This window comes from Primulina eburnea, chromosome 1 (genome assembly GCF_022965805.1).
Source record: "Primulina eburnea isolate SZY01 chromosome 1, ASM2296580v1, whole genome shotgun sequence".
NCBI lineage: Eukaryota > Viridiplantae > Streptophyta > Magnoliopsida > Lamiales > Gesneriaceae > Primulina > Primulina eburnea.
Genome location: NC_133101.1, coordinates 65,605,741 through 65,630,145, shown reverse-complemented (window position 1 = coordinate 65,630,145; position 24,405 = coordinate 65,605,741). Strand labels below are relative to the sequence as shown.

Here is a 24,405-nt window from a genome sequence, read left to right as displayed (position 1 = left end):
CAAAACTTTAAATATGTGATGCATGAAAAACGATACTAATAAGCAATTAAAAGACATATAAATTAATTTCTACTGTAAAAACAATATATGACATAATCATTATAATAAATATAATTATAGTGCTAATTGATTATCACTTGTCGAAATATTAGAGATTTTATATATGATATTCTAATATATTTATTTAATTATTTTGAAATCAAACTAACTAGTTCAATAAATAAAATAGCATTTTTTTTGTAAAAATTTAATTTTTTTATTATATTTCAAAATTTAATAGTGAAAATCATATAAATAGTTTAAAATATATATTTAATAATTACTATATGATTTTATTTGATATTTTCTATAAAATATTATTTGAATGTGTATTTCATTATATATGTTGATTTATTTATTATTGTAAAATTATATTTAACAAGAAATTAAAAATTATCAATGTTAGTCTGCAAAAGATAAATTCTGATGTCAAATTAATTATCTGTGATATATAATTCTAAAATAAAAGATAAAAAAAATTATGTTAAATATTATTTAAACTGAATATTATGAGTTATATTTTGCTATCAATATTATTATTTAATTAGTTTGATATTGTTTTGATGTGTTAATATCGATGATCATAAATTGATAATTATTTATTTTTAATGTGTCTTATTTATATAAATTATGATCTATTTATTGATAAAATCTATAAATTTGTCTTTGAAAAAAAGGTTAAATCTGGCGATTCAACTAGCGGCAGTACGTGATTGTGCATATAAAACAATAAGTGAAAAAAAAATGAGAAATGTACCAAATACAATGGAAAATAAGACCTTCCATAAAATCTAAACTTGACGAAATGGTCCCACGGCCCAAAAACTTCACCTTTTCTTCTACCGACATTCACCAGTCATTCTGCAGAAGAACGAATGAAACCTTGAAAGGTTAGATTTAAATAACACAATCATTGTCGGCACTACATTATGTGTTGTTAATTCTTATTAACACAAAATCTTAACAAAATTACCTACAAACAGAAAATGGATTCCCCAGATCAACGCCGCAAGAGAAAACGGCTCTTCAGCAGACAATCTTATACATCGTTCAGTGTTCCTGTTTGCTTTTTGTCTGTGAGATCTTCTATATTATGCTTAAGCTTTCTCACCTTTCTTTATCTTTTATCCAATATGGTTCCCTCAGATTCTTCTGCTTTTAGGCCGGTTTTAGTGGTTTCAGGCTTATCACTACTGTCTTCTTCTAGTTCAAGAAATACTGCTAAACCGGCCCAAGATTTTAGAAGTTTTTTGTTTCCATTAAAAATAGAGAACCGGGTTTTGTTCCCTGATCATATTTCTCTGCTGTTGAGTGGTGGAGAGAGAGATTGGTTGAAAGAGAAGAATGTAGCTGATGAATTAGAATGTGTTTATTATAGTAAAAATGTAGTGCAAAGGTACAGGAAAGGGAGTTTTGGTGGGAAGAATAAGGTTGTATTAACTAAGCAAAAGGTGCTGTCTGTAGATGTATACGAAGAATTCAGGTTGGTTGTGAAGTGTCCTCTTCCTTCAGTAGATTATTCAGCTGTTGTAAATCTGATGTGGCGCTATAAAATTGAAATCTTGGGGGAAAGAAATGAGTTTTGGGTGGAAAATCAGACTGTTAATTCTTGGGAAAATGTGGTATATGCAGCCACAGTGGACGGGGACTCTGCTGTTGTGTTCGTGAAAGGATTGAACTTGAGGCCGGATAGGGAATCACACTCGAGTCAGTTTAGTTGCCATTTTAGATTAGGGAAATGGGAAAGAAATGAGATGTTTACTATCACTACCAAGGCTTTATCTGCTGCTCAGGAGGTTTTAAGATGCTCATTGCCTATAAGCCTAAAAGGCAATCATGATAAGGCACACGGAGTCCGAGTAACTGTTGGGGTGACTCCCCGTCTGCATGGGGGAGCTTATGAGCGTGTACTCATGCCATCTGTTGCCAATATTTTCATATCTGGGGTGGTAAGTAAGAAGAGGATTAAAGGAAAATACGAGCTTTGTGTGTGTACAATGGTGTGGAACCAGGCATCGACCATCCGTGAGTGGATTTTGTATCATGCTTGGCTTGGAGTTGAAAGATGGTTCATATACGATAACGACAGTGATGATAGAACTGATGAAGTCATAAGAGAACTTGATCAAGAGAATTATAATCTAACCCGACATGTATGGCCATGGATCAAGACACAAGAAGCAGGATTCTCTCACTGTGCTCTCACTGCGAAGGATGAATGCCGTTGGGTTTCATTCATGGATGTGGATGAGTATTTTTACTTACCGTTTACATCTCCTGGACACCGAAGGTTCAGGACAGTAGGTCATGCAACTCAGAATTCGCTACGCAACTTGGTAGCTAATATATCATCATCATCGAACACCGTCGCAGAAATCAGAACATCTTGCTATAGTTTTGGACCATCAGGTTTGAATTCACCACCCCCCAAGGGAGTTATGGTGGGTTACACCTGCCGCCTCCAGAGCCCTGAAAGGCATAAATCAATCGTTAGACCAGATGCACTACATATTACCCTGCTCAATGTGGTGCACCATTTCCACCTCAAAAAGGGATTTAAGTACCTGAATTTGCCTCAGAGCACTGTTGTGATTAATCATTACAAATATCAGGTATGGGAAGTGTTTAGAACAAAGTTTCACAGAAGAGTTGCTACGTATGTTGCAGATTGGCAACAAAACCAAAACGAAGGTTCGAGAGACAGGGTACCTGGATTGGGAACAGAGGCTATTGAACCGCCAAATTGGGCTAAAAAGTTTTGTGAGGTTTGGGATACAGGACTTAGAGACTTTGTTATGGCCACTATGGCTGATCTTTGGAGTGGTTTGCTGCCATGGGAGACGCATTCTCTGTGACGTGTGTACGTTGTAAAGAAGAAAGTACACCATAGCAATGATTCTTTGATTTTTACACATTATGGATCTCCACTTTTCGTTCTTTTCTGTGAATAGAGGATTTAAAAAAGCCATAGATTCAGACACAGGGATTTCATTTGGTTTTTTTTTCTGGCAAGGACGTGACATGATTTCTTTGGTCCTATGCTTGTGGAATGATTTACTAATTTTAAGGTTTTAAAGCCCCTTGTCTTGCCATTTAAAAACATTTAGCTCGATCAGTACTTTTTCAAGTATAGATGTGATTCCACTCGACATGGTGGAATGAAATGCATTCTACAAGATAAATCACAATTCGCCAGTAGTTCTTTATGATATTAAGCTCAGTGTAGCTGATGGCAGAAAAGATGGCAATATTTAATCAGAAGAGTAATTTACTCCAAAGACAACCTAAAAAGATTCATTCTCTACAATTTTAAATTTTGTAGAAGCCAAGTTCATGGGCACGACTATTCAGTTCCATGAAATTTTGTTCGAGTACCAATCACCTGGATAATATGGAAAAATGCATCCTACAACATTTTAAATTACTGAACACGTGATATCACCCGTCATCTTCGTTCCTATTCGCTGGAAAAAATATACAAGGAAAAAGACCTCCCCACCTCCAGTTCTCTGGCTAAAATCTCGAGCATATAAAACAAATTCAGTAGAAGAGCAAAACTCGAAAACAAAAGAATTAAAGCAACAAGTCGGCAGAGGTCATGGGTTCACAAGAAATAATCTGGAGTCTTGCGTGTTGCATCTGGTTCAATCTGCCGAGGAGCTGGGTCAAACTGAAGGAAGTTTTGCTCCATGTTCTCCCCAATTTCCAGTATAGCAGCCATGTTCCCACAACGATAACAATAGTTTGGAGCACTAAAAACTGTCACCACATTCTTATCCTACGAATCAATTAATACAAGTCGATATCAATATTGAAATGACATTTGGACCGAGGGGAGATGCACACTTATATGTTTAGATTAGATTGTATGACTAACCTGACACCAATTGAAACCCTCCATGACTAGCTGGTGGGCTCTGGAAATTAGTGTGAGGCCATTGGTATGGTTGAACTGAGCCGCTATATCCTGTCCAAAAGTGTAGCCAGCTCCACGTGGTGATATGCCCCAGCCACATCGATCATCTGGATCAGACCACAAGAGATCACACATTGGTCCCTCGTGCGGAACCTACAAGTTCATCAATAATAAAGTTGATAAAACATAATGTCTAACAATAAGCCATTCTATCTGAGTTGAAACCCTATTGTTTGATGGCTAAGCACTATAAATTTATAACAAATAACAAAGCAACAGAGCCAAAATGTTGAGAAAAGACACATTCACAGCTCACTTTTAACAAAGAATGAAACAATACAAACAGATAGATTGTAAAAAAAACTCAGTCACCATAAGCCCAAAGCATAAAATTGGAAAGATATAAAGAACCCACACATCACATCAACTCACACATAAAGAGAAAAAAAAATAAAAAAGAAGTAAAATAAATGTGACACATTTAAAACGCTAAATAACAATAAAATTAATTCATACCTCCTGTATACGGTCCAAAGCTCGGATATTGTCTAAGGCATCAAGAGACGGTGAAAGACCTCCATGCAAACAGAATATCTACAAGGGCAATAGCATCAGACAATAAAATAACTCCATTGACAAATCAAATAAACTGGATTGCCTACTTATCATCCACACCTGACTCTCAATAAGTGCTGTTAAGGGTAGATAATCGAAAAGATCAGTGAAATACTTCCACACATTAGCATTGCCGTACTTCCTCAAGCATTCATCATAGAACCCATAACTGGCATGCACAAGTGGTAAATTAATAAATCAGGAGACCATGACTAGACCACGACTAATGAGTACGACATACAATATTTCAAAACTTGGAATGCTTAAAATATCTGAAATAAAAGTTCCTTCTATCAAAGATATCTTCAGTGTTTAAGAAGCAAAAAACTCTGATACATTTCAAAACACCACACCGTTGATCAATTTAATATTTGATGCACCTTCAAAGTGCTTTTATCAGTATATGCACACCACTCCAGAGTCCAGAGAGAGAAGGGTCTTACACTTGAGTGATTTGCCGACTTTCATGATTCCCTCTAAGAATTGTAATTCTATCTCTGTAACGAACCTTCAAAGCCACTAAAAGTGTAACAGTCTCCACCGAGTAATACCCACGGTCTGCATTACATGAAAAGATTTAGTGGCATGGTACGAAACTCTTTCCACCAATCCAATTAAAATACATAAAAAGAAAAAGGGAAATCTAATCTAACACAAAAAAAATCACATAAAGCAACTGAAAGGTTCTGGTGCAGACTGCAGAGTAATCCTAGCTACATAATACCTAAACAAATCAACGTTCTAATTTCCCACAAATATGAGGTGTAGAGTAAAGTAACTCCAAGGACAATAAGGACATGCACGATCTATGCAGGAACATTATAATCCTCAGTTCATAATCGGACCAAAAGCAGCCTTTCTTAGCAACTCACCAACGTAATCTCCCATAAAGAGGTAATTCGTATCGGGAGCATTTCCTCCTATCCTAAAGAGCTCGATCAGATCATAAAACTGGCCGTGAATATCCCCACAAACAGTGACGGGACATTTCACCGGCTGCACGTTCCATTCCTCTACTAAAATCGCTCTCGCTTGATCGCACAGAGCCTTGACCTCCGCCTCCGATAGCGGCTTGCACTCCATCAATTGTTCTATCTGTCTATCCAAATCCCCATGACCCGGCATTTTAATTCCGGATAAGAAAAAAACCAAACTATATTCCTGTTGTTTGAATCTCAAACTGAAACCAAACCCTTGGATCTGTTGGAATTCAAAATTAGAATTAACCGAAATATGAAATCAATAAAGCCACCACCAGATCACCAAAGATCTGTTCGCAATCCTCCTTGCCCTAAATCTAAATCTAAATCTAGGCATGATACTCAGAGATAGAAGAATAAAGATGGGGTATTGTGTATGTACATATGGATGAAGATTGAAGAAGAAACAAACCGTGACTCTGTGAGATGGATGGATAGCAGCAGATGAAGCTCAAATCTACATTATAATATTATTATTAAATTAATTATATATTAAAAAAAACGGCAACTCTCAATCCATATTTCATTAAATTAATCAAAATTAAGATCCAGAATGTGAGGAGTTTCATTTGAACTTTATCTTCTCTTAAAAATTAAATACCTTTTTTAATCTTGACCGAACATGTTCAAATTTAGATGGAGGATTATGTGAGACAGTTTTATTAATATATAAAAATTTAGATGGAGGATTATGTGAGACAGTTTTATTAATATATACTTGTTAAAAAGATTGACTCGATTCATACTTAGAGTAAAAAATATTATTTTAATGCTTTGTTCGGACGTTATAAGACAAGAAAATAGTGTCGGATTGGAGATAGCAACTATATATGATTTTTTTGCTTGTTTAGGTATATTGACTCTAATATATATATAAGTTGTTTAACCATGCATGATGATATAGGAAGGAACTAACATATTAACAAAAATTTATTTAATTTTAAACGAAAAACTTTAAAGTAAAATGTAAATAAAGCAATTTTATTTATTTGATTTTATCTTGAGGGCGAGCAGCTCTTGGTCGCTTGCGTCTCCTCTCCAATCCAAAATGACAACACACGTATTATAACCATAAATAAATAAACGATTAAATGGTTTATTTAAATATTGTTAAGGGAAAATGCAAGCACATTATTTATAATATAAATTATACTGTATCAGCCGGAGCAGTAAAATGTAAACTAAACAACTGAGAAATTTTGCTATATTTTTGGTTGGAAGCATCGCACTGGCCCGACCCGGCCATAGAGGCCACCCAATTTTTTTTTATCTATCTACTTATATGAAAGCACGAATAAGTTTTTTTGGGCCTGTTTTTGTATGGTTGCCGGTAAACAACATCACACGTATAATAAGCTTCTCTCTCCACCACTACAACAATAAGGGCATCAAAACGGGACTTATCCAGCAGGACCTCCTCTTCCGTTCTTCTTTTCTTCTCGTTCCTAGCACCTTTTCCACCTGCTTGCGATTTCTTCGGCTTCGATCCTTCTTCGCGGTGCCCCTCTTCTTGGGATTGGGAAGCTTCGACTGGTTATTTTTCTTCTCTTATTTTTGTTTCGTTTTTTTATTTAATTTGTTACATTCTCGGTGTTTTCTCCTCAGTTTGATCGGCCTACTTTTTTCTTCTCATTCCTTGCACCTTTTCCACCTGCTTGCAATTTCTTCGGCTTCGATCCTTCTTCGCGGTGTTCCCTCTTCTTGGGATTGGAAAGCTTTGGCTGGTTATTTTTCTTCTCTTGCTTTTGTTTCGTTTTTTTATTTACTTTGTTACATTCTCGGTGTTTTCTCTTCAATTTGATCGGCCTACTTTTTGCATATGTTGGTGAAGTCATAGGATCTGAAGAAGCCTTGACTGTATGTTGTTCATTTGTACCAATATTTGGCTTCTTTTGCGAGGGTAATTGCTTATTATTTTTATACAAAGGAAAAGGGTACTTGGTATCGACCAGCTAATCTATGTTTGCAATGCTATAGCTGCATCTTGTTTCCTTCTTCAAGTTAGGAGGGGTTGTCACTAGAATGAGTCATGAAGTTGCACAGTTTGACCTTTTTTCCCAGTCACATCTGTTACACATATCAATGCAGTAGGGGTGTCGTAAATTTATACTTAATTTGGATTCATTTGATGACCGTGGGAGATTGTATATCAATAATAAGCCAGATATTAGTTCCAGCAAGAGCATGGTAGCACGCTTCATTTCGTTTTATTACATCTTAATTATCTAATTTTTAAATCAACCTGTCATCGTGATTTCCGCTGATAAGCTTCTTCCATGTGTGTACTTTCCATTATTTAACATGCACTGAACGAGCACAAACTGGATAGTCATTGTCACCATGTTTTAGATTTTCAATGCTCTGTTTTAAGATTATGAAATATCTCACATAATTTAAGAGGTTCAAGAAATGGCACAGCTCATACTGGTTCTAATAGAGATGTTTGCCAGTGTTTCTGAAAAACAATTTCACACTGGTTTTGACTTCAACTTAAATCCAGAAACTTATTCTGATATGTGTTAAATTTATTATTAATATCTTGGTGTTTTCTTGTTGAGTGTCGAAGCTTCGCAGTCACATAATGTCTTTTTTATGAAACTTTCTCGTTAATGCAGATCCTCAGTATTGAATGGTCTGCTGGGTTAGTACAACTGAAGTGTGTGGAACGTGCTGACCTTACCTCAATATTGAATGGTCTGCTGGGTTAGTACAACTGAAGTGTGTGGAACGTGTTTATCTTACGCTCCATGGATCAATTGCTGATGTAATTATAACACCAAAGGCTCATGAACCTGACAACTATAGCTCAACTTCATTATTTATATTGACCAATCCAGGACAACTGCATTTCTACAATTTTGCTTCTTTTCTATCTTCAAGCCTGGGACAGGACATAATCATTCAGTCCATGCATTTCAGTATCATTCAGCAATACCCACTGTGGAACAACATATGACCGTGGGAAGCTTTATTTGATGGGTAGAGATAGGAGTTTCTTCTGTGAACTTTCAGAGGTACTGAAATCCATCATGTGTTGTACATTCAATTTATTTTTTCATTTCGTTTAGATGACCATTTATTGTTCCATTAGACAGTTTGCCCCTGCCAAGCTACAAGAGGATAACGTGTTGACCGGGAGGGGTTCACGGTGGCCTCTGACTGGTGGCGTTCCCTTGTCATCTGTCTACTGCTGCAAATAAGCTTCAGAAGATGTATATAGGAAGACATCAAGATGGATCTGTTCGAACATGGGATGCCACTTCTCCAGTTCTTTCACTTGTTTCTGTTTTACGATTGAAAGTTAGCGCAATGCTTTCTTAATGGTATTGGCTCAGCATCTATCATCATTATATATTGATAGAAAGTTCATTGATTGAGTTTACAGTATTATACTTGTTAACAACAACCACACCATTTACTAGCAGCTAGAAGGAATTCAAGTTTCTGGTGCAAGTTCAACAGTATCATCATTGGACTTTCTTCTATCACCTTGACCTTAGTTGTTGGCAACGAAAGCGGAGCGGTAATAATTACAGTCACTTTCTATGTTTCTCTGGCCTTACTGAATAGATAAAAATGGTGATTCATACATTTTCCTTTATTTATTAGGTTTTCATTTATATACTTCAAGGCAATTCCAACCAAACAATCTTGACCCTGATAACTGAAATCAATCGTGATGGCATTTTTTCCAAAATATTAATTTTCTGCCGTATTTTGATTTATGATTATTTGTGTTTCTAGGCTTCTGAGCAGTTGTGTAAGCTAATGGGCCAGCATTTCCTGGTACTTCTTGTTGTCTAATTACCTTATACATTAGGCTATGTTTGATAGTCATGATAAGAGAATGATTATTAAATAATCATCTCTTATCTCGCGTTTGATTCATTTTTTATTTAGTCTGCAGGCCCTTGATTATGATTCAAAGTGTGATTAAATATCCTTCCTAAAAAAGATGTGATAATGTATAATTTTTGAATAGTGATCTTGATAAGATTGTATATTGATCACAAAATCCTTGAATTGTCTTTTCCAATATAATATGAAAATTAAAATTAGTGAAAGTTAATAATTAATATAATATTTACATTTTTTATTATATTTTTTTATAAATTAATTTAATATATTTTTATTATTTTCAATCAATTTAAAGAAAATAAATTATAATACAAATCTATCTTAAATTAAATTTTTATAATTTTTAATCTTGTTAATTAATTCTTTTATGAAAATAATATTTATTAAATTATAATTTATTTTGTTTATTTATTTAATTAATTTTAATAAATATAAATTATAATTATAAATATTTAATTGTCTATTAAATTATTTCAAGAATATTTATGCTTATTTTTTAAAAAAACAATAATAATGTAATTATTACTAAATTTTATTTAACATTAACATTCAAAATATTATTGTTATTTTAACTATTAAAGTAAATGAATATTTACAAATTATTTTTTAATAAATATATTTAAATTAATTTTAATAAATGTAAATTATAATTATATTATTTAATTATCTAATCAATTATTTTAAGAATATATATTTAATTAGCCTTTGGGACATTTTGGTCATTACAATAAAATTTACAAAATTAATCTATCATTTTAAAATCATACCAAACACCATATTATTTATCTCACTATACTATTAATCAATATCTCATTTTTTAATCACTCTAATTATTAATCATTCAGTTATCCTATCATACGTATCAAATGGAGCCCTAGCTTACATGGATTTTTCCTTGTAAAATATGATCTATCTTGGTATTTCCAAAAATGCTTGTTAATTTACTTTTAAGCAATAATGATGAAACGGAATATGACAATCTGTTATCAGGATACCAATATGATTGCGAAGGTACTTTGCGATTGAATTATAAAAGAAAATAGGAATTTAAACATGGCCAAATGAAAGAAACATACAGTTCACTAGAAATAATTATCATAAGAACTGTTTCTTTAGTTTGTCTTGTCCACAATAATTTCCATTTAGTACACAAATCAGTACATGAGGTGGATCTAATTTTTTGAGGTCGGTGTTTCGCCGTGTTTACATTCTTTTATCCCCGGCGACAACAAACAAGGGCTACTTTAGTGAAGCAAACATTCTTTATGAGTGCAAGGACCTTTGAACAAGAGTAAGCCACAACTTCAGTAATTTTTTAGTGGGCCAATCTCATAATAAGAAGATTTTACTCTAATCCAGTATGAGCCGTCATATCTTATTAATAATATTTAAGATGGAAGTCAAGCTTTCTCTCCTACTAAAACGTGCAACTGATATTGAAACAAAATTATCTATCAATGATATCCATTAAAAACAATATATACCTTACATGAATAATAAACCAGTTATCTTGTAGTATAGAACATGTTTAGTTGTAAAACATATGTATAAATCTATTTAGAGCTTTAGATTGTACTCTATCAAACCTACATATATGAAAATTGCATTTCATTTAATTCTATGTATTTGCTTCTTTTTTCTTCTGGTACATCAACCATTTCTCTGTAAGTTTCTTCTGTTTATATTATATTGAACTTTACTTTCTTCTCATCACAAAGTTCGAATAAACTCTTTCATATACTTTAATTTCTTTTATTAGTTCCTCATTGTAGTATTTTAATCGGTTGTTCTACGAATTAATGTTTTCATATCTTAAAAAAAAGTTACCAAATTCATAAATCTATCAATTTGATTCTTAAATCTAATAACCTTATAGCCGCTACTATCATTCCCATATTAATAAGTTTTCAGATTTATTTTATTAATCTCGAGCAGGTGTTCTTATCGATTGTTTAACAGATCAAATTACAGTTAATATATAAATCGATGTTACCAAGTTCATAAATCAATCAACATCAATAATGTTATTAAGTATAAAGACCTTAGAGTCGTTTCCATGCATTCAGTATGGGTATTCTATTTTCAAATGTCTAATAACTTGTTTATAGATTTGTCTTCTACTTAGGTTTTAAAATTAACATATATTTCATTTTCAATTTAAGCCAAGTAGTTAATCTTCTTTTACTTTAACCCCTACTAAACTTTTTTCCTTGTTATTTCCGATTCTATAGGCTTCTTCCACTTTCACAATTCTTAATTTTTTAAGCGCATTTCTAACATGAAATAATAATTATGTAACTACAAATATAAAAGAAAATAAAAACCGGTGTAATCAAAATACATATGGCTTCAACCAAAAGATAAGGATTCAGATCATTCAATCTGGTTAGGTAAATCTCTTTTTAAATAAGATGATCAATAAGCTTTTTGCACATTACAATATACTACTCTAACAATATTAAACTTCGAAGGCTTGCGAATTCTTAAATTTATAAATTTCTATATCTAACAAACACCCAATCATGTTAACATGCGCAAACTCATTTACTCCAATTTTTTTATAGATTACAATACTGGCTTCTGTTTCTTTTTCCCCCGGCCATATTTAACATTGACAAAAGTTATTTCATATTTTTCATTTTCTTAACCTTGGTACTCGAACAAATTATTTTTTATTTTAATCTCTTAAAAACTTGAAGTATGTATTGTTAACCATACCAATTATACGGTAATAAATTAAAATATAAAATAAGACTTATGCAAATATAAACACATGTTTACTTCCTTTAAAAAAAAATAGAAACAATCATAAGTTGCACCACAAACCAGGTAAATACCTCAAGAATTGAGGTGACTTTGCCTAGTTATATATAAAGAGTGGTGGCCAACTGAAACAAAAAAAAAAATAATTAAAAAAAATTGGCCCAATATTAAATTTTAAAAAAAAAAACTAATTTTGTATATATTTTTATTATACTTTATTTTTTCTCTTTAAATTCATTGAACAATTTAAATACTATAAACAGATTTTTGGGTATTTGTGTGAGTTTGGAGAAGCTAAAGATTGAGCTTTAACTTACTTGATGGATTCTTGTAGGAAACTTCAATAATTCTTGAATATGCTACGTTGTTTGACAAACTAAATGATTTTTTTTCAATGATGTGTTGTCGTTGAGTTATCAAACTACTCTCTAAAATAAAATGAGCGTAATTGTGAGTATAGTCATATCCACAAGGAATAACAGATTTATTTCTTTCAAGGAAATACAATAAAAAATGAGATTTGTTCGATGAGAACTAAATAAAATACTACAACTAATTTAGCATGCAAGAAGAAATAAATAATTAAGAGGTATAACTAATGAAATATAAAATTTAATATTGTCAAGCTCTGACTCAAGGGGTTTCCACTATTCAATTGTATCATTGGTCATCGACTATCATATTATTTATTCATGCAGTTACAAGCAATCAACCTTAGAATTATATGGATAACCGCTAAAATGTTTGTGTTTTCTCAATTTAATTGACCAAACTCGGCATTCAATCAAAACTTACCAACAATCAACTAGGTACGACAGCGTTCCATATTGATTACAAATAGGATTTTAATTTTGTGAAAACAAGTAATCCTGAAATCGAACAATCAAGATAACTACAATTGATAAATCAAGTTTCGTCGATTTAATTAAACTAAATATGTTATGATAGCACAACTCCCCTAATCTATTGCTACTCACATACTAATCATTCAAGAAAATTACATATAATTGAATTCATTAGATACTAACAAAAAATTATATATCAAATTAAATTGTCAGATTAATCGACATATAACCTTGATAGAAATAAACCATAAATCAACAAATATTTGAACAAACAATAATATTAAATTAAAGCGCAAAAACCTCAAAGCGATAAAATTGAAGTATGAGAAATATCATTGAATCATAAATAAAAATTTAGCCTAGATTTGTGTAGAAAAGAATAAAAAATTTCTTGCGGCCTTTTTCTTGTTCTTCATGTTGAAGAAAGATTGAGAAAGAATGTAACCCAAAAACTAGAATAAAACATAATAATACTATGAAGAAATTATGTTTATCAGTAAGAAAACTAAATTCTTATGCAATAAAACTCTATCAAATATTTTCGTATCTCAATAATAAATATCACAATTAAGACTTCTAAAATATGATATTTTTATCATCAATTTCGAGCTCCATATGTAGTCACAAGGCAGTCATGAAGCAGTCACAAGGCTTGACCACACCTTGTTCCATGACTTCTTCTGTTTTGATCATTATTTTAAAACTCAATATTGACAACTTTAAATGTGATAAAAATCATTTTTTAGCCAAAATTTGCTTGTATATTGTAAAACTTTATCATGCAACAAAATAACACAAAAGGTGAACTTGTATGGTTACAATAGCTTCTCTATGATTTTTCAATCACACTTCATAGCCCATTTTGCTATTTTGTGACAAACAAGCCTCCATTCATATCTCAACTAACCCAATATTCCACGAACGAATTAAACACATTGACATAGCTAGATTGCCACTTTGTTTGAGACAAAGTCAAAAATGTGTGGGTCGGTCAAACTCTTGCCTATACGCACACACCTTCAGTTGGCTGATGCTTTTGCTAAGTCAGAACCATTTACAGTCGTTATTGTCCAAGATGGTCGTTTAGTTTTACAGTTTAATTAATCTTTTAACTTAATCAGTAGATAGCTAAGTAGGTTATTGCGTTATGTGTTGAAAATTCTTGTATTCAAACCATTTTTCAAAGTTTGGTTCAAAGTTAGGCTACCAAACTTTGAAAATACATTCAGCATTCACACTTTACCAAACCCAAAATTTTTCCTATAAATATCCATGCATTTGCATTCATTCATCCATCCCAAAAAAAAAAAAGCAAAAACACAAGCAATTGAGTGTTGTATAGTCTAGTCATTTAGATAAATTTTAGTATGCTATGTGGTTACGACAATGTCTGATCTTCCACATCATAAAAATTTTCTATGTGATTAGAGTTGTGTGAGTTCCACTTTGAAAGTGAGATTAAGTATGTCATCCAAGAATAATTATTTTTGAAGTTCTTGGTATCCCCTAAGATTTCTTTTGTTGGACAGAGCATCTGAATGCTTACCAGGGTCTAATCAACCAATCTATCACCATGAAGATTACCCTGGATGACGAAGTTACGGCACTATTATTACTGAGCTACTTGCCAGATGGTTGGGATACTCTTGTGGTGTCGCTCAGTAATTCTGCTCTTGATGGAAAGCTGACATTAAAAACAGTCAAATATTGTCTTCTAAATGAAGGGTCCAGAAGAAAGGAGCAATAAGCCAACTCTGAAACCAATGCATTAGTTTCAGAAATAGTTGATAATCGAGAAAGAAATTACACCAGAGGACCTCATAAAGAAATAGACAAATCCAGAGGAAAGTCCAAGACCAGAAAAGAATTCAAGTGCCATTATTGTGGAGGTCCAAATCACTATAAAAGAGAATGCAAAAAAAAAAAAGAAAGATAAAAGGAATGTGACAAAGCTCGAAGAGAAAGGCACGGCTGCAGTTACATCTGATGGAGATATTATCATCCTTGGTGATGATGCATGTGTCAGTATATCATACCATCAAACTGATTGTATTATTGACTCGGGAGCTTCATAGCATATTACTCTACACAGAGATATTTTTGCGTCCTACTCAAGTGGAAACTTTGGCAAAGTTAGAATGACCAATCAAGGTTTGACTGAGGTCGTTGGTATAGGGAGCATTGTCTTGGAGACAGACACAGGGTGTCATCTCATTCTCAGAGATGTTCGACATGTTCCAGATATTCGATTTAACATCATCTCTGTGGGGACTCGGACGCTAATTCATGTTCTTAATCATCATTGGGACAATTTAATCAATTATAATAAACATGTTTTAATTTTTTTTTTAAATACAGTATTAAATGCGGAACTTAATGGACTACATTCTGATATACATCAAAACAAAGTACAAGTCCTATACTATATACAATCATTTAAAGCTAAGGTTTAACAACTACATATCAAGTGTTCAAACCCTATCTACAATCCAAGTCTGTAGTCTCCACTCTAATCACGATCTCTCTTCATCTCCTCGACCCTGATCCTGTCCCACCTGTTGTCATGCACACATACAAACACGACAACAACCGGATAACTCCGATGAGAAATACATCCCAGTATAAATCAACGAAACATGCAATCATATAAACAATGTAAAAGCATGTAAGAAATATCAGTAACATGTATCAAAATCTGAAACATAATCAATATAAAATCATTAATCAAACTTGTGACTCCACGTCTCAGACTAGACTCAATCCTAGTCTAGGGATCCCGGTTTCCAGACGTTGGCATTCCTATATCGAATTCAGTAATAGAAGAAACTCCAATTCTATTCAATCGATATAACCAAACATCCGGTGTCTTGACCTATCCGTCACAGACTGTGGCACTATCGCCAATTCACTATCTTGTGACAATGTGCAATGTGCCAGTGACAATTCCATCACTATCGGCACTTATGTCACAAGATCACTCGTCTAATACTCATTTAATACATGCCTCTATAAATCAATAGAACAAGCATATCAATTCAAATCAATGTAAATAATAACAATAAGTATGTGATTTAGGGAAACTCAAGTATATCATACTCGAGTCGTTCTCCCGCTACCACATTGACTTATACCTTTCTTTTATTGCAGTTCTGATGACGTTCCCGTCTGGAATTCAAAGTCTGTCAACACTCAATCTGGCAATGACAATATCAATAATACTATATCAATATACTGCTCAAATCAATATCAATATGATCAATCTGGATTTAACTCAAATCCAACGGCATAACGGAACAATCCCGATATCCTCGTCAATACAACATCAGCAGATAATAATTACAATCCATAACTGATATCCAATACAATCTGTAATCCATTCATAATTCAAATATGTTCAATATAAATCGATATACTCTGAAAAATAATAACAATTCCATAATCAATTTGTTTCTCAATCTGACTTCAATTCTACGATGTCTAACATGTCAAGAACATCATATATGAATCCTATCTGATTCTGGCAATACCATAATTTCAAAACACAACAAAACGTTGTAAAATTTATGTCCAGTTGTAGCATGCGTCGATAAGAATACAGTACTGAAGTCGGATTGAAAATCAGACGGCTGGATTTTGCAGAAATCACAAATCTACGATCAAAGAACTTGGAAGTTCCCCTGGCCGTTTTCTTCTGTTTCCTTTTTATCAGTTGAAGGAAATGTTACTGATTATATATATACAATGCATGTAAGGGACGTGTGGCTTCACATATGCACTGCACGTCTCGCGCATATGCGCGACATCACTCGGCACATATGCGCGAGACACTATGTCTCGGCACGTGCCTACACGGCAGCTCGCGCATATGCGCGCCCACATTCGGCGCCTATGCACGAGGCCCTTGTCCATTCTTCACAACTCTCGGGTACCCTCGCACATATGCGCGGATCCATGTCGCGCATATGCGCGAGGTTCTCTGCCCACGCCGCACATATGCGCCTGGCATGAACGCGCATATGCGCGAAGCTCAATCCTCACGCATAATTCAAATCTCCTTTCCGCCTATCCCGGTCTAATCCGTTCCATCTATAATCACATCAATTAATCAACAAATCATTTTAGATTAACAACAAAGCAAATCCCGGGCATTACAATCTCTACAGGCAAGCTTGATGATGATGGTTGTACCTGTAATGCCCGAGAATTAATCACTGTAATTAACGAGGATGGATTGTAATTTCATGTGATCAGGAAGGGATTAATCGGGACACCGAGAAATGTATTCAGAAATAAAATTATGAAAGATATGAGCATGCAACACCGCACCCGCGGTGCATGGACAGTAAGTTGGCCAAGATTTCGTGGCTACACCGCACCCGCGGTGCTGTAGAGACCGCACCCGCGGTGCAAGACCGCACCCGCGGTACTAACGCGACCGCACCCGCGGTCATGGTTTCTGGAAAATGGATAGGACTGCCGAGAGCTGAGCGCACCCGCGGTCCGGAATGTAGCGCACCCGCGGTGCTGCGTGTTGTGCGGAAATTGTGCCACCTCGCCGTTTGCATGCACTGATATATATATATAGCGGTATTCCTTCGAAAATTCAGTAAGAAATCGAGAAAAGGTCTGAGGGAAGTTTACGAAAATCCTTACGCCTTTATATTTCAATCCGTCCGTCTGATTTTAAATCCGACTTCGGTATCGAGTTCCTAGCGACGTAGGCTACAACTTGACGTAAGTTTTGCTACGTTTTGACATGCTTTGAAATTATGCTATTGTCAGAATTGAATGGAACTCATATATGTTCTTGACATGTTAGACATCATAGAATTGAAGTCAGATTGAGAAACGGACTGATTATGGGATTGTTATGAATTTTTAGGGTATATTGATTTATACCGGACATATTTGAATTGTAATTGGACTATGGATTGTATCAGATATGGGTTATGGATTGTAACTAGTATCTGAGGATGTTGTATTGACGAGAATACTGAAATTGTACCGTTATACTGTTGATTTTGAATTAAATCCAGACTGATCGGATTGTTATTGATTCGAATGGTATATTGATATGAGATTGTTGGTATTGTCATTGCCAGACAGGCTGTGAGTTCAGTATTCGACTGAGCCAGAGACCGACGAAAGAAAGGTATAAGTCAATGTGGTATTGGGAGATCGACTTGAGTCGGCTTGGACTTGAGTTTCCCTAAATCACATACTTTATTTCATTGCATTGATATTTGCATTGAATTGATGATATACTTGTTCTCTTGATTATAGATGACAGGTATTGGACGAGTTATCTTGTGACAGAAGTGCCTGATAGTGGTGGAATCGCCACGGGCACATTGCACGATGTCTCAAGATAGGAGATTAACGATAGAGCTACAGTCCATGACGGATAGGTCAGGACACCGGATGTTTGGTTATATCGAGTAATAGGAATGGGAATTCGTCTATTACGGAATTCGATATAGGAATACCATATATGGTTATATCGAGTAATAGGAACACGGTTCCTTCTATTACGGAATTCGATATAGGAACACCACATCTGGAAACCGGGATCCCTAGACTAGGATTGAGTCTAGTCTGAATTGTAGAATTGTAATTATGTTTCAGATCGTGATACAGATTACTGTTACCTGATTACATGCTTTATATTTGTTTATATGATTGCATGTTTCATTGATTTATACTGGGATTTATTCTCACCGGAAGTATCCGGCTGTTGTCTTGTCTGTATGTGTACATGACAACAGGTGGGACATGATCAGGGTTCAGGAGATGAGGAGAGATCGTGATTAGAGTGGAGGCTCCGGACTTGGATTGTGTATAGGGGTTAAACACTTGATAGTAGTTGTTGAACCCTAGTTTGTACTGATTTGTAGACGGTACAGGACTTGTACTTTATTTTATACTGATATGTATATTAGTTTGATTTCACTATGTTCCGTATTTTAAAAAAAAATTTAGACCCTGTTTTATAATGGATTAATTAGTCCCAATGATGATTAAGAACTTGATTAGCGTCCGGGTCCCCACAGTACCGGTCACTTTGGTGAAGGAAAATGAAAACTCACCAAAGGATCTCTTATTATTGCTAGAGGTATGAAGCAAAATTCTCTTTACCTCATGCAAACAAAAATATCAAATGGAGATGTTCATGCATCTACAAAAACCTCATCCATTGAGTTGTGGAACAAGAGACTTGTACATATTAGCCAGAAGGGAATGGAAACTTTGGCTAAGAGAAAACTCCTTCCTGAAGTATCTAGTATGCATTTGGAAACTTGTGTTGATTGTTTGGCCGGAAAACAACACAGAGTTGCATTTCAAAGTTTTTCTTCATCAAGAAAAACTCAACGCTTGGAGTTAGTTCACACAGATTTGTGTTACATGAAAGACAGAACTCTCGGTGGTGCGCTGTTTTTTGTGACCTTTATTGATGATTTCTCACGAAGGTCTGGTGTTTTGCACTGAAATCTAAAGATCATGTCCTTGAGGTTTTAAAGCATTTTCACGCAAAAGTTGAAAGAGAAACAGGAAAGAAACTGAAGTGCATTCGTTCTGACAATGGTGGTGAATACAGGGGTCTGTTTGAGAAATACTGTATAACTCATGGTATCAGGCTTGAGAAAAGTATTCCAAAAACTCCTCAACACAATGGTCTAGCTGAAAGATTGAATATGACAATTTGTGAAAGGATAAAATGTATGTTATCACACTCCAAATTGCCCAATTCCTTTTGGGGCGAAGCTATGAGAACTGCAATTGATTTGATCAACATTTCTACATCAGCTTCGTTAGATGGTGATGTTACTAATAAAGTTTGGACAGGGAAAGATGTCTCATACAAACACTTGAGAGTGTTTGGTTGCAAAACATTTATACCAAAAGATGAAAGATCCAAGCTTGATGACAAATCCAAACAGTGCATATTTTTGGGTTATGGCCATGAAGAGTTCAGATACAGATTATGGGATCCATTTAATCAAAAGATTGTTAGAAGCCGAGATGTAAATGTATTCCTCGAAGATGAAGTTGGTTCTGATGTGGAACACAACAAACAATCACAATCATCCAATTCAGAAATTCCTGTAAATTTAGATCCAGTTTATTACCCCACAATTCAGGATCACGGGGGAGAAACACAAACTGAGCATGACGAGATAGTTGAGCCAGTAGATGCTCAAGGCAACTCTTCAACTCCACATTCAGAAACAGAGATCAGAAGGTCCATCAGACAAAGAATACCTTCTATGAGATACAAACCACATGAGTATGTGATGATCACTGATGGCGGAGAACCAGAGAGTTTCAAAGATGATGTATCAAGTACACAAAAAGATAAGTGGACTGAAGCGATGAAAGAAGAGATGCAATCGCTTCATGAAAATCACACTTACAACTTAGTAAAGCTACCAAAAGGTAAGAAAACACTCAAAAATAAATGTGTTTACAGGTTGAAGACTAAAGAAAATAAATCACGGCTAAGGTACAAAGCGATGCTAGTTGTGAAGGGTTTCAACCAGAAGAAAGGTGTTGATTTTGATGAAATTTTCTCACCAGTGGTGAAGATGTCCTCTATCAGAGTTGTTCTGAGACTTGCAGCTAGTATGGATCTGGAAATATAACAACTCGATGTTAAGACTGCATTTTCTTCATGGTGATCTAGATGAAGAAATATATATGGAGCAAACTGAAGGATTCATAGTTAAAGGCAAAGAGGATATGGTGTGTCGACTAAACAAAAGTTTGTACGGGTTGAAACAAGCTCCAAGACAGTGGTACAAAAAGTTTGACACATTCATGATTAATCATGGGTACAGCAGAACCAATTCTGATTATTGTTTATTTGTTAAGAAATATGATCATAATGATATCATGATATTATTGTTGTATGTTGATGATATGTTGATCATTGGTCATGATCCAAGCAAGATAGAAAAGCTTAAGGGGGAGAAGTCTTTTGCAATGAAAGACTTAGGACCAGCAAGACAGATTCTTGGAATGAAGATCTCTAGGGATATGGCCAATAAGAAACTATGGTTATCTCAAGAACAATACATTGAGAAAGTTCTTGAAAGATTCAAAATGGATAAAGCAAAGGCTGTTGGAACTCCACTTGCAGGTCATTTCAAACTAAGTTCCATTCAATGTCCCACAAGTGAGGAAGAAAAGAAAGAAATGGAAAGAGTTCTTTATGCTTCAGCAGTCGGCAGTTTAATGTATGCGATGGTATGTACGAGACCTGACATTGCTCATGCAGTTGGCATGGTAAGTCAATTTCTCTCGAATCCTGGCAAAGATCACTTGTCAGCAGTGACATGGATATTCCGATATTTGAGAGGTACTTCTAGGTTTGTTTGAGATTCGGAACTAGTCAAACTGTGTTAGAAGGTTATACTGATGCAGATATGGCTGGTGATGTTGATTCTAGAAAGTCCACATCCGGATACTTGATGACATTTGCAGGGAGAGCAGTCTCATGGCAATCAAAACTTCAAAAGTGTGTGGCATTGTCCACAACAAAAGCCGAGTACATAGCCACAACTGAAGCATGTAAAGAACTACTATGGTTGAAGAAGTTTCTACAAGAGTTAGGCTTGGGACAAGAAAAATGTATGCTCTACTGTGACAGTTAGAGTGCAATTCATGAGTAAGAACTCCAGTTTACACTCAAGGTCAAAGAATATTGATGTAAGGTATCATTGGATCTGAGATGCGTTGAACGAGAAATCGTTACAACTTGAGAAGATACATACCGATGATAATGGTTCTGAAATGTTTACTTGTCCAGAGAAAAACTAGAAAACTGTAGAAATGTGGCAGGTCTATTTGAATCTGCAAAATGAAGCTTGAGGAGGAAAATCGTTGACAATTCAAGCCTAATTTGTATCAAACCATTTTTCAAATGTTGGTTCAAAGTTAGGCTACCAAACTTTGAAATTACATTCATCATTCACACTTCACCAAACCCAAAATTTTTCCAATAAATAGCCATGCATTTGCATTCATTCATCCATCCCAAAAAAAGCAAAAACACAAGCAATTGAGTGTTGTATAGCCTAGTCATTTAGATAAATTTTATTATGCTCTGTGGTGGCGGCAATGTCCGATCTTCCACATCAGAAAGAATTTTCTGTGTGATTAGAGTTGTGTGAGTTTCACTTTGAAAGTGAGATTGAGTATGTCATCCAAGAATAATTATTCTTGAAGTTCTTGGTTTCCCTAAGTTGTTCTAGAGAGAGTTGTTGTTATCTCCTATTGTTGTAGGAACAATTTGTACCCATTATTGATATAATGGAGATTTCTTTTGTTGGACTTCGGTTTTCTGGTTTTTCCCTAATTTGGGTTTTTCACGTAAAAAATTCTTGTGTCGATTTCTTCATAATTATTATCATTGTTGATATCGTGAAAATATTTTGATCCGATATTACCGCTAAAGGGAAAAAAATCAGCCCTTCCAGTGTAAGAAAAGTTATTTGGCTATCTTTTCCAATGTTATGTCAGCCGTATAGTCTTGGAGTGTCTATATATATTTAATCGACACTTTTATTTGTATTTTTTCCTTCTGTACATTTCATTGAATAGAGTAAAGAATAACTTTACACAATTTTCTTCTCATGTCAATTGCTTCCATTATTGACATTCTTTTTTGCTAATTACTATAATATTCCAATGCTTTGAAAAATAACACAGTATATTTTTCATGCATTTTCGTTTTTGAGTTATTGCAGAGGTTATTAGACGATGAAGTGGGTTTTAGAGTAGACACAGTTGTACCCTTTAGGGAAAGGTTAAAGATTTTGGGACGTGGCGAATGTGGACTAAGTGCTGCCGAGAGGAAGCTGATGCATGCGTACGATGATAATTGTTTCGAGATTGAAATGGGTACCACTAAGGGACCAAAGTCCAACTCGCTCATCACACTAAGTCGTCTCCGCCCGATTCAAGCCATGATGGGTTTGCTGGCTGTGTATCTAATACTGGTTAGCTTTGAGATTCCAATTATTTTAAAAACTGGGCTGGTATTAGAATCCCCAGAAGGAGAGCCCGCTGTAACCTTCGTCTCCAATCCAATTATAAGAACCCAAAACGATCATCAGTTTTCAAGACAAGATGTGGAAAGTCGAGTCTTTTTTCTGCCTGACCGGAAAATGGGCGAGTTTAGGAAGATTTCAGTCCTTATTTTTGATGATAATGAGTATGATGGTATAAGCAAAGATGAATTTTCGGAGTTGGATAGAGTAGCTAGGGATGCGTTTGTCTTGGGAAAGAAATTATTGAAGGATTTGGAATCTGGAAAATTCCTGTTAGAGGCTGAGAACCGGATACCAAAGAAAGATGCAGAGCCTTGCCCGAATTCGGCATTGTTGCCTGGTGATGATTTTGTGAATAAAGGGAAATTGATAGTGATAACTTGTGGCTTGTCGTTGGGGTCCCATGTTACGGTGGTGGGGATGCCTCAGGGGGCTCAAATGGTTAACAATTCCAAGATTGCAATGGTGACGGAGGGTAGAGAGAATACAATGGTATCACAGTTTATCATGGAGTTTCAGGGATTGAGCGATGTGGATGGTGAGGATCCTCCAAGGATATTGCATTTTAATCCGAGGCTTTAGGGAGACTGGAGCAGCCATCCAGTAGTGATTGAGCAGAACACATGTTATAGAATGCAGTGGGGTTCAGCTCAACGGTGTGAAGGGTGGAAGTCCAAGGCTGATGAGGAAACTGGTGAGGGAATATTTAATTTGACTTAATTTCCCATATAAATTCATGTAATCAATTCTGTTGTGTATATATTTCTTATGAGATAATTTTTTTATTTTGGCTGGGCATACTTTTTTTTTTTGGATAGCTGTTATTCTATTGGATTACGATATTCATTTCTTGATTCTCTCTAGAATTTGTGTTTAGGACCAAAAGTAAACACGTGGGATGATTTGTAATGTTTACGTAAGAATGTATAATGACATTCCATCAAATGCTATAAAAGTATCAGGTAGTACATGAAGTTAAATACGATTTTGAAATCTCGATCTAAAATCACACAATATATGAGACGGCTTCTATTTGCGTGTGGGTTTTTTTCTTTGTTTTTTTTTTTTTTTTTTTGTGATTGGTTATTGAGAAGTTTAAACATGCCTAAAAACTGTTTATATCCATGTGTTGCATAATTCTTTGCATCAATTAGCATGTAGACTGTATCAAGTTGATGGACAGGTAATAAGCTAACTAAGCTGGTAATCGCATAGATTAAGAAACACGATTTATGAAGTCAACACACAATTAATATAACCAACACCACCTGCCCGAGTTGCCCACGTTTTCCCGTTTCCATTCCCTCATAAGTCATAACCCCACACAGATTTTGTCTTTC

The 24,405-nt window shown here is 34.7% G+C and overlaps 3 protein-coding genes across 4 annotated transcripts; 2 read left to right on the top strand and 1 right to left on the bottom strand.

The window, feature by feature from the left end:
- The first annotated feature begins 1,025 nt into the window (after positions 1-1,025).
- Positions 1,026-3,615, top strand: LOC140802911 (glycosyltransferase family 92 protein RCOM_0530710-like). Its single transcript, XM_073158526.1, has one exon. It carries the CDS (start codon positions 1,026-1,028, stop codon positions 2,892-2,894), a length of 1,869 nt encoding a protein of 622 aa, XP_073014627.1. The 3' UTR covers positions 2,895-3,615.
- Positions 3,427-6,002, bottom strand: LOC140802918 (serine/threonine-protein phosphatase PP2A-2 catalytic subunit). Its single transcript, XM_073158532.1, has 6 exons — positions 5,443-6,002; positions 5,014-5,128; positions 4,631-4,739; positions 4,472-4,549; positions 3,917-4,108; positions 3,427-3,817 (listed from the first exon to the last, which is right to left on the bottom strand). The coding sequence occupies exons 1-6, from the start codon at positions 5,693-5,695 to the stop codon at positions 3,644-3,646; spliced, it is 921 nt and encodes a 306-aa protein (XP_073014633.1). The 5' UTR covers positions 5,696-6,002; the 3' UTR covers positions 3,427-3,643.
- A 942-nt stretch (positions 6,003-6,944) lies between these two features.
- Positions 6,945-24,260, top strand: LOC140802903 (hydroxyproline O-galactosyltransferase GALT6-like). Of its 2 annotated transcripts, none has more exons than XR_012111720.1 (6): positions 6,945-7,083; positions 7,156-7,274; positions 8,166-8,564; positions 8,642-8,873; positions 8,976-9,073; positions 9,160-9,288. XR_012111720.1 is itself a non-coding variant. In XM_073158520.1 (6 exons), the coding sequence occupies exons 2-5, from the start codon at positions 8,799-8,801 to the stop codon at positions 23,645-23,647; spliced, it is 1,077 nt and encodes a 358-aa protein (XP_073014621.1). In that variant the 5' UTR covers positions 8,425-8,564; positions 8,642-8,798; the 3' UTR covers positions 23,648-23,759; positions 24,238-24,260. The 2 variants fall into 2 exon arrangements, 1 of the variants encoding a protein (XP_073014621.1); XM_073158520.1 differs by lacking the exons at positions 6,945-7,083; positions 7,156-7,274; positions 9,160-9,288 and adding exons at positions 9,295-9,336; positions 22,763-23,759; positions 24,238-24,260 and having other exon boundaries at positions 8,425-8,564; positions 8,642-8,850.
- Positions 24,261-24,405: the final 145 nt, after the last annotated feature.